The sequence below is a fragment of the Chenopodium album genome, chromosome 23, assembly GCF_948465745.1.
Source record: "Chenopodium album chromosome 23, dcCheAlbu1.1, whole genome shotgun sequence".
In the NCBI taxonomy this organism is placed as follows: domain Eukaryota; kingdom Viridiplantae; phylum Streptophyta; class Magnoliopsida; order Caryophyllales; family Amaranthaceae; genus Chenopodium; species Chenopodium album.
Window position 1 is genome coordinate 38,952,070 of NC_137856.1, and position 11,445 is coordinate 38,963,514.

General features: G+C 31.8%; 1 protein-coding gene across 1 annotated transcript; it reads right to left on the bottom strand.

Moving 5' to 3' along the window:
• Positions 1–1,857: 1,857 nt before the first annotated feature.
• Positions 1,858–6,461, bottom strand: LOC145608943 (putative polygalacturonase). Its single transcript, XM_081664522.1, has 6 exons — positions 6,027–6,461; positions 4,982–5,299; positions 4,497–4,617; positions 4,221–4,395; positions 4,072–4,142; positions 1,858–2,874 (listed from the first exon to the last, which is right to left on the bottom strand). The coding sequence occupies exons 1-6, from the start codon at positions 6,036–6,038 to the stop codon at positions 2,195–2,197; spliced, it is 1,377 nt and encodes a 458-aa protein (XP_081520648.1). The 5' UTR covers positions 6,039–6,461; the 3' UTR covers positions 1,858–2,194.
• Between the last annotated feature and the right edge of the window lie 4,984 nt (positions 6,462–11,445).

Below are 11,445 nucleotides of genomic sequence, written 5' to 3' on the forward strand. Positions count from 1 at the left end.
AGACTACTTTTATTACAAGTTACGTACCTACATTTCTTTGTTAGTACCATCACCAACTCATATTTATAGATGTCTTGCATGTTTCAACAATCATTTACTCAATTTTATCAAAAATAAATAAATAAATAATTACACAGGAATCTAAATATTTCAATTCCAATACACTAGTATGTAGGGCTGTACACCAGTTCAAAACCGGACCGAACCTGAATTTACAGGTCCGGATCAGTTCGAGTTTCAAGTCCGGATCAGTTCGGGTTTCAGGTCCGGTCTAACTTATGTACACCCCTACTAGTATGTACTACTTCAATTAAGTTAGTTGGTTAAGTTTTGGACGTGATATTTAAAAGGAAAACTTTTGTATACATCCGGTTTTCAGTAATTTACTGTAAATAGGGTACACTTTTGTCAGATTTAGTGTCACTTTTGTCAAATTTAGTGTCACTTTTGTCAAATTTATCAATAAAGCATAAATAACTCTTATATGTGTCAGGGTAACTTTTGTGCGTTTTAGTATAACTTTTGTACATTTTATTGTCACCTTATAACGGATGTTCAAACATCCGTTTTATTTAAAAGTTTGTGTATTTAAAATATGAGATCGAATCTCGTTTATATATTATCGTTAATTCTCTTTTAATAACTTCATCATTTTTTTTATTTTTATTTTTTTGGGTATATTAAATTGTAGTGTCTACAACCCAAATCGATAATGATGTGAAAATAAATTTAAACCCATGTGATAAAAATAAAAATAAGCAATGTTAGATTGAAATAAATTTATGCGAGTGGTTCCATGATTGGTGATAGACGGCCTTCGGTCCCCTAGTGGTCCAACTGTAGATCACCGTTAGTTAGGTGAGGAATATAATGCATCATCCCCACAATAATTATTCACAATTTTAAATAGTATGAGTATTGACTTCAAATCTCCATTTTTTTAAAAATTTAGGTTAGATACATGGTTTAGATTTGCCATATAAAAATACTTGTAGTAGTCATAGATTCAAATATGACTCCGAGGTTGATGTGGTAGAATAATTAGCTAATTTGATGAAATTCACGAGATTTGCTCTTTTCTATCATATTTTGTGCACCATACACCCTACTCTCTTATCAAATTGTGCAACACGCATGCATAGGCGCATTGCTTTGACGTAGGTTCAGTTTTTGTCAAATGATAATTGATGTGGTGGTAGTTTTTCACTCATATATCCGAGTGTTAGTGGTATTTAAGTATATGTTAAGAGTAGGATGTGCAAAATAAAATGTTTAAAAACACGGTGTAAATTATACAAATGTTCAAGGGTATCCCGTGAAAAATTCGTAAATCCTATCTTCCTTCTTTATCTGTTTACCTTGTGAATGAAACATACCTTTTTAGGACAAAGGTTGAAATAGAGAGATAAAATGGAAGGCATGAGAATATCAAAAAGGTTAAGTAATGATTCTGCAGTACAATGACACCAATTCACAAAGGGGAAACATAAGATTACCTGGGATTCCACTAAACTAGGAACAACAACAGAATATTAGTATGTTCAAATTTAATGCACTTTTTAATGGAGACAACAAGAAAAAGCTCATTGTTTAAAAGTCAGACAACACACTTAGAAAAAGCCAAATCTGACAACTCAAAAACATTCAATATTTTTTAGTGCTAATAATTTGAATAATAAATAATAATAATAATATTTATAAATTAAAAGAAAAATAGTCTGTTTCACTAAACATTAACAGCTCTGTATCACCTAACATCATGAAAGATGATTTACAAACAGTCATGAGTTTAATGATAATTACAAATAAATGCCAAAAAGAAAAAAGAAAAAAAATAAAGAGAGAAAGAAAAGAAAATAAAAACAAAAAGAACATTAACATGTAAATATTAATGTAAAATACACAGCATTGCACTTTTTTCTTGATACTTTCTGTCACCACTACCAAAAATTTGCTTACACAAGAATGAAGAAATGAAGCTGTACACTAATATGCAGAATTTGTTTTTTTTTTGTTTTTTTTTTTTTTTTTTTTGGAGTAAAAATGCAAGAATGCAACAAGATGAATAATGAAATGAAAATATACTTTTGAACTTATTGGAAAGAATCTATGCTATTGGTGCTTGTGATGAAGCAATGATGAAGATAGAAGAATCCCAACTCTTTCCCTTTTCCCTGGCGTCGAGCAGGGATGATTATAAATATGAGGCCGATCCTTTGGAACTTAAGGTGGTAATGGAGGACGAGAAAGAATTTGAATTGGAAGAGCTCTTGAGCTCAGGGCAAGGCTCGGGAGAGACACTCTTGGAAGATCCAACAACATCGGAACACACCCAAGCTGAAGATGATGTTGAAGCTGAATTCAAGGATAAGGAGATTTCTGACAAAGTGAACTCAAATGGAGTATTCTCAATACCAGTGAAGCTACCAGCTACTGTAATATTTACTCCAACGACATCATCAATTGTAATTTGGTCCAAAACGGGGAGGGCACTTGGATCATATTCTTCATCGGGGTGAGATTCATATTGACCACTTGCAATAAATGCTGTGTGAATATTTTCCATTTCAACAGATAACACTTCTATGTTCTTTATGTATCCCCCTCGTCCTGGTGCAGTTCTGAAGACGATACCTGACAATGAGTTCTTAATGTCTAGATGTTCAGCTAGAACATGAGAAATTCCACCAGACATCTCACTGCCAAATGCCACGGCAGAACCAGTTGATGCTTGAAGGTTGACTTGTTTGATATGCACATAAGTCGTCGGCCTATTATATTTTATACCATGCTCGTCCCAGCCACTTTTGAGAGTGATGGCATCATAACCCATGCTTATGTTACAATTTTCAATACACATGTGATCTGAAGAATCTGAAAATACAATTTCAAAACAAAGATAACTCAGAATATGCAGCAAGATTATATGTGAAGGCAAATAACTGAAAGAGCAGTCGGGGTGTGTGGGTTGCAGTCTTGCAGATCAACACTGGCTTTCGATAGTGTGATGATAATGACAGTTCATTGCCTTTCATTATAGCAAATCTTTATTATCTATCAGGAAATTTCAGACAAGTACAAACAGATTGACACAGATGTACTACAAGAAAATTGATGAGATCTCTACAGTGAGAAACAGTCACTCCTACGTAAATCTGCACATACACCAGAGGTCCAGAACCATGAATAATCCACTAAGCCTCACTATCTGGCTTCAAGAACAAGGTTAATGCACAAATTCAAAGACAACAAAGATTTAACTTGGATTTCTTGCTAACAGGCCCTTTAAGTCGAGCCGAAAGTTTCATTAGCTCATTGTGCCCCTTTTGCCATTGTGCGTTTGCTCATTTCAGTTAAGCATCAGTATACACAGTAGATAGTAGTTTCTTCAAATGGATTAATACAAAGGATTTGAAAATCTAATGGAAAAATCTTCTATGCAATAAAAAGAGTCTACAAAATTAAACCTCAATCTTTGAAAGAAGCTACACTTTCTGGATGAAGCTCAAAATAATTGGAACCTAAACTGAGGCATGTTAGTTCGTGTCCTATCCAAGGAGATGAGCAAAAGCAAACCCTCTCAAGCAGTTAGAAAAATTGAAAAAAAGGCCTGCAAGTACATGCTTTCCTTGTAACTTTAGATGTAGCAAAACCTGGTAAGGTTAGCAAGATGTTGCGTTGTGCCGTGTTAGCAAGGCATAGGAATAAGCACAATGCACATGTCCTTATGTCAAGGACAATGACATTCAAAATCATAGTCACATATTAAACATGCTTTATACGATAGCTGAGTTAATTACACAATTAAGATTTGCCCCATATAGTCACAAAGTGGCTCACTTGTCTAGCCATCCAAATTCTACATAAAGCTTAGGCAGAGCCATGTTTGTTAGATCACTAATATGTATCCACTTGTCACAACAGGTGGTCTTTGTTTATTTGCTATTTTAGTGGACTGCTTTTAATATCAAGCTTATACGTGTTAGCATTTGGATATATGGATAAATCAAACATAACAAAATATTATACTGTCACATAATACCACATTAATTATAAGAAATAGATTCTAACCTGGCACAATACCAATTGTATAAGGTGATGAAGGTGGAGAATGAGCTGATATATTTTGTACGAGTACATGACTGCATTCAATACAAATAATGATAAGCAAAAACAGATACCCAAACAAACAATTGTAAAGCAAGAATTTAGATATTTACCTGCAATAAACTGGATGAATGGTGTAGGCCGGTGCATTTAAAAATGTTAAGTTTGAAACTACAACCCCAACGGATTCCACAATCTCCACCAGATTAGGGCGGCTATGATTTAATGTATGAGTAAGAAAACTATCCCACCAATACGATCCTTGACCATCAATAGTTCCATCATTACCTATATGTTAAGGAAATTAAATACATATTATAGTCAAATGAGTATTTACAAAAATGTGTAATCAAATTTAGTAATATAATATGTAATCAAATACAACTTACCGGTAATTACTACATCAGATAAATTATATCCGTTTATTAAACTTCGATATCTACTTCCCGGAACATCTATTCCACGGCCATATGATGGCAATGGATCTGTTATTCCCCAATGATCAGGATTCTGCACAAATTGAATTTACACAATAATAAACATCTTTGATCATATTGTGTAACAATTATTATGATAGTTCTACTTAATATTCTCAATTAACCAATATATATTAAGATTCTAAACAACTAGATAATCCTTGGAATCAATTTTGTTAAATAATAACACTATTATACAATTACTCGTTTGTTTGAAAGTTTTTTGAAAACTTGTTCTTAAAAGAATATGATTTCAGTAACTCAAAGATAATACGAATGGAACCTTAGCTAAGTAATACCTTTTTAATCCTAATAACAAAATCAATGTAGAATAAATGCAAAGTGAACAAAGTACATATATAGAGTACTACAAGTATAATTCAGCAAAGCAATTAAACCTGTGATCCAAGTATAATAGCATCCTTCTCTAAGAAAAGAGTGAGGTGGCTAGTAAGATTGAAACTCCCGGTGAGCCACTTTCCTGGTGGCACATATAATTGTGCGCCACCCTTATCAGCAAAAGAGTTGAGATAGAAAATGGCATTTTGAAACGCTCCCGTATTCAATGTTTTTCCATCTCCAACGGCACCAAACTCCACAATGGATACACTATGAGGTCTAGGGTCCAATTTGGGCTTGTGGCTGCATTGTTCTTTACTATCGTTACCGAGTACTACGATTGCATTGCTAAGTGCTGATAGCAGAAGCAATGCCACCTATAAAGGAACAGAAAAAATGATAAAAAGTTAATTAAACAAACTTACATTCACCATCATATAGATTACAGGAATCAACCCTCAAAATCAGAACCATTACATAATGCAGGCCAGTAATCAAAGCATCCAAACTCGAATATCCAGTTAACTTCATTCAAACAGTAAAGACAGAAAGAGTAATGAATTTAATGAATTAACAGTTTCAGCAAATCGAGTTTGACCAAGTCTGCCTCATGAATTTCCCAGAATGTCAGAAAACCAAGAAAAAATAACACTTGTTTACTAAATTCAGCAGCTTAAAATACTAGTACTACTTAAACACAAAACAAAGTACAAAGAAACTGATCCAAATTGTCATTAGAACCCACAAAATTATCAAAGAAATCGAAATAAATCCCTAAAAAAAACAAACAAACAGACAGCAATCAACTGAGACAATTACAAAGAAAACAGCAAAAAAAACAACAGAAATTCCAATTACAAATTTACTGAACAAAAAAACAGAACAAATCTCAAAAAAATTACCAAAAATCAAAATTGAATCACATAAAATTAAAGATCTCATCTATTCAACTCACAATTCAATCAATGTCATCAATCCAATGCAAGAAATACCCAGATCATGAAATCTGCTGATCAGCATTCTAAAACCCAATTAAAAGCAAAAATTTTTGTGGGAAGGGGAAGAAATTTCCAATCACCCCACAAAAGAAAAAAACATACTTACTAGCATCTTCATGGAGTAGTGACACAGCTTCTGCAAAATTTGTGCAATGGAGAGGAGAGAGAAAATCGGTAGAGAGAGAAAAATTAGAGAGAGAAACAGTCTTCCTAAAAAAACAACAATAGACGCACAACACAACCAATGACCTAACAACAGCTACAATAAAAATCTTGCTTCACAACAACAAGAAAAAAAACCCTCAAAAAATAATAAAGATTTAATTTTTATTTACTATAAAAATGGCCCATTTTTGTAAAAAATAATAAAGATTAAAACTTTATGTATTTTTGTTATTACCCCTTTTTTTGCCCCTCTATGATTATGGTTGATAAGTAGTGTTGATTATGTAAACGACAAAATAATCAATGGGGGCATCAAGAGTGACAGATGAAGAAGAAGAGGAAGAAGAAGAAGAGGGGGAGAGAGAAAGTAAGAAAAGAAATTCACTTGAAAAGGAAAATAAAATAAATAAATAAAATAATGCAAATTAATATGGAGTATAGCTTATTTTTTAAAACAAGGAATGCCAGCTCTCAATTGCATGTGTATGAGCATAAAATCTTTGAAAAATAGCAAAGAATTTGTACTTGTAGACCCTCCAAATGAATTGAGTTAGGAAACTAATTAAGCTTGCATTAGGGTTAATAATTAGGGTAAATGTCAATGTAGGGAATAAATGATGTTAATAATTACTCGAATGCTAATTAATAGTATTAATTTTGTTCTATTTTGTCAAAAAAAAAAGTATTAATTTTGTTCTATGTTTGGGTTTTCCTGAATTTAGAGAGACCTTTATTGCCGATAATTTTTTTTTGTAACGACCCCTCTCTCCCGCCTTTCTTTCTCCCACTTTTTCTCTTCTCTCATGCAAACTACCTGGTGAGGTTATCATGAATTGTGATTTGTGATTGATGTTAAGATTTTATAAAAGAATACATAACAAAAAGTTAACAATGGGAGTAAAATCTATGAAGTATATTCCTAAATTCATGATTTCACTGCACTTTTTACGACTTTGTACACGCAATATTATAACTAGCACAAGTTATAATGCATAAGTTTGACCTTAAATGTACGGAATTGTGTATTCTATTAAAATTATGAGTAAAATTGAAAATATACATTGAGATTTGAGACTAATCGATCCGATAACATATTACACAATAACGTTTGGAGGTGATTGGGTGGTTTTGAAGTAGTGGGCGTGGTTTTTAGGAGGTTGGAAGATCGATTGGGAAGGCGTTTAAGTGGTTTGGAGGGAGTTGATGGGATTTGAGTGGTTTGGTCGGGCGACAATGGTGGTTCCGGTGGTGGTGGTTTGGTGTGACTAAATGGGTGTTTTTAGCAATCACGTGGGTGGTTAGTGCCTATAAAGAAAAAGTCAATGTTAAAAACCGACATTAGGTGTCTTCTTACCCAAAAAAAAAGGGTAAATGGTGGTTTTTGACAAATTTTCCTTTATTTTAATAGACTAGGTTAAAATCTTATGCAATGCACCATTGTAATAAAAAAAAAACGGAAATTTTTCACAAGGTAATGACAAGTGTCTAAAAGGATTTGCTTTTGGTTTAGGCTAAAAATATTTAAAATGTAATTTTAGACAAATTTACTCCCTATATTTTTACATGTTTAATTTGTCTTGTTTGGTATTTATGCGGTTTTCAATGCACTTTTGTAATTAAAATATCTCAAGCTATGCATTACAAAAACCATAATTATCAGATTTCATTTGCATTAGAATCTTTCAAGATTTCAAATAAGTTAAATAAATGAAAACATAGGGAGTATATACATTTGTAAACATTTTTATTTACAATATTGTAGAAATGTATAATTATTTTCTTAAAAAAAAAAAAAAAAAAAAAAAAAAAAAAAAAAAAAAAAAAAAAAAACTCTCACATTCCTCCTTTACTTTTGAATAAAATATGTTCTAAAATCTAATCCCCTTGTTTTATCTCCTATTTTTCTTCCATTTTTTGGTCTCATATAAAGCGTGATGGAAACTACGTAGCTAGGTTTGTGCCGTGCGGTCGTAAGTAAATGTGGGAATATCTTGTGCCTAATGAGGTTTCCCCGTATGTACTTTTGGATACTCTTTCAATGAATTAATGCAAAAAAATAAAAATAATGAAAAGTTAGTTATGATAACAGACTAATAAAGCTATCTACGTTCAATTTCTAGCTAAAGTTAATATTTATAAGTTTTGATAAGTTTAAATATTCCTAATCAGATATAAATAAGTGAACACTAAGGGTCTTTTCTCTTTAGCTTAATTCAGTTTAGTTTAGTTTATTTTATTTTAGTTCAATTCAGTCCAGCTTCAATCAGTTCAGTTCCTAATTTCTTTATTTCATAAACAATTCATTTTAGCTCTATTTAATTCATTTCAGTTCGGCAAATTAAAATAGGCCCTAAATAGAATGCATTCTTACTATTAACCCTAATTCCCAACAAATTGTACGTATATAATAACTTTACATTTTTTGAAACCTAGTGTTGGTTAAAATGGAGGAGTTAAAACATCGATGGAGAAATCATAAGTCATTGTATTTATTTATTGTTATAAAAATGACAAGAAAAATGACAATTTCTTTCAACATCCCATTATAGTACGCCTATTAAATCATACGAGGACAAAAAGAGTATTTCAATTTTCAATCATATTATTATCATTAATAATTAGTTGAATGCATAAATATAGCAATGCAATGAGCAAGAATTTAATAGTTGTAGCTGACGATGTTGGTATACTAGGGGGTGGGTAGTAGACTATAGTAGTAATAAAAAGGGAAATATTTAATGGGTGTACTTATGTTTAGAGGTTTTCACCTAGAAGGAAAAAAAAAAAAAAAACTCAAATCTGTTTTCCGACTATTTCTTTTTAGGTAATTAGACTCACTTTAATATTATTTTTGACAAATACACTTATTTGTTATTTTGTTCTAACTTCATTTATAATTCAATAATTTAACTTTTAAGCTCAAGATTTGTTCTATTCATTATATTTCCACTTAATTTTATGAAAAATAAGTTCAGTAAAAACTAGTTCAAATAAGTAGTGATAAAGATTAATAAAGCTATCCATATTCAGTTTACAATTAAATACGTAGTATATTTTTATATATATCAAAAGAGATCTTATTAAATTTGTATTAATGTGTATTTTCAAATATGAGGTTATAATAATTTTTTTGTTACGGAGTTAAAGATATTAATTAGTGATGAAAATTGCACATAAAATGAGAAAACTTATTTTTTCGAGTGTATATTTTATTCGTTCTAAATTAAATTTCACATATATTTCGGAAGGAAAACTCTAACCACATGAGCCGTATATTACGGACTATAAGTAAAGTCGAATTAATATGAATATGAAACAATAAAAAGTGAGTAAAAATGAATTATGGAATTGAATAAGGGTGATTAGAAATAGTAGAAAAACAAAAACAGAAGAAGGAGAGCATGGGGTGTCGAGTCCGCATGTGGCTTGACAGGGTAGATTGGGTATAAAAGGGCCCACCATTCCTCCAATCATGTCCAAAAGGCTGCCAGCCTGGCAATCTTTCTAGTCACCATTCATTCTCTAAACCATCACAAACCAACAACAACTACTACTACTCCTACTTCGCTTCTTAAGCTTACCACTTCTTCACTCTCCTTGTCTTATTTTCATACCTATCCTTCTTATATTATTATTATTGTTATTGTTATTATTATTATTATTATAATGTTTTGTGTGCGGCTGACCACACTTTCTAATCACTTATAAAATAACAAAATTAACAAAAATTTTTGTATGCGGCTGGCCACATGGTGCGGCAGGGGTTACTTGTATGGTGTTACTTGTTTCTGGGATTACTTGTATGGGTGTTACTGGTTTAGTCAGGGATTATTTGTAGGTGTTACCTGTATTCTAGGGTTACTTGTATGGGTGTTACTAGTTTTGGTCAGGAGTTACTTGTAGGTATTACTTGTATTATGGGGTTACTTGTATTGGTGTTACTAGTTTTTGGTCAGGAGTTACTTGTAGGGTGTTATTGGTTTGGTACGAGATTTTGGTCTGGGGTTACTCAACCCATTCAAGTGTTCCATACAAGTAACCCCAGAATACAAGTAACTTTTTACAAGTAACTCCAGAAACAAGTAACCCAGAATACAATTTTTTTTTTCAAGAGTTACTTGTACGATGTCACTGGTTTTGGTCATGGGTTACTTGTAGGGTGTTACTAATTTTGGTCGGGGTTACTTGTAGGGTGTTACTGGTTTGGTATAGGGCATACGTACAAGCAACCCTTGAACAAGTAACCTTGTATAAGTAACTCATACAAGTAATCCATGCATACAAGTAACCCTTAAATAAGCTAGTAACTCATATAAGTAACCCTTGAATAATTAATCATACAAGTAACTCTTGAATTAACTCATACAAGTAACCCCGGAATAAGTAATCCATACAAGTAACCCCTTAAAAAAAAACAAGTAACCCCTAAAAAATACAAGTAATCAGTAACTCATGAAAAAAATAAAACAAGTAACCCCTGAATAAGTAATCCATACAAGTAACTCTTGAAAAAAAAAATATAAGTAACCCCTAAATAAGTAATCATACAAGTAACTCCTGAAAAAAAAAATACAAGTAACACCTGAAAAATACAAGTAACCCTAACAATACCAGTAACTCCCATTATTTTTGCTGACTTGGCAGTAGGCCACACCATGTGGCCTGCTGCACCAAAAAGGCACTGCAAAATTAAGGTTCTGTTCACATTTACTTAATTTTAGTTCAATTCAACTCCAATCAGTTTAGTTCAGCTCTAATAAGTTCAGTTCAGCTCTTAATTTATTTCTCTTATAAAATATTCATTTCAGCTCAGTTGAGTCAGTTCAGCTTAGTTCAGTAAATGTGAACATGCTCTAATTCTTATATCGTGATTGAGCAACCTTTATAACATTGATGAATGACTCATGTAACACTAATGAAATAGTCTCATGATAATTGCCTAATTGACAACACGGTGTGATCAACTACATATGAAAATTGTGTTATTCCAATAATAATAATTATTATAGTATTAACAATAATACTACCTCGCATTATTGTTATTACTATTAAGGAATGTTGTCGATGCTTTATGTCATTTCATCTTAATGCAACTCCTCTTTGTCATGTAACTACCATTTTGTAATTATGAGTACTTGCTAATGTCTTTGATTTAATTTGGTTGTTTATTTATTTGGCTAATTGGAGTAATTAAAATGTCTATATTGTATATTCAGGGTTAAGACCTAATGAGAATATTTTTAATGAAAAGAATGAGAAGGACGTGCAAAACTTTTACATTCAAAATGCATATATTTGTTTCCTACTAAATATGTAAATTCGATTTTTAAATTACACAAAATATACTTATTATTTCGTAT

Excerpts from the sequence above, each read along its gene's own strand:
- LOC145608943 (XM_081664522.1), bottom strand. Across the intron at positions 4,618-4,981 it reads CTATTATACTTGGATCACAG|AATCCTGATCATTGGGGAAT; the intron begins GTTTAATTGCTT and ends CAATTTGTGCAG. Across the intron at positions 2,875-4,071 it reads TACAATTGGTATTGTGCCAG|ATTCTTCAGATCACATGTGT; the intron begins GTTAGAATCTAT and ends TTGTATTTTCAG.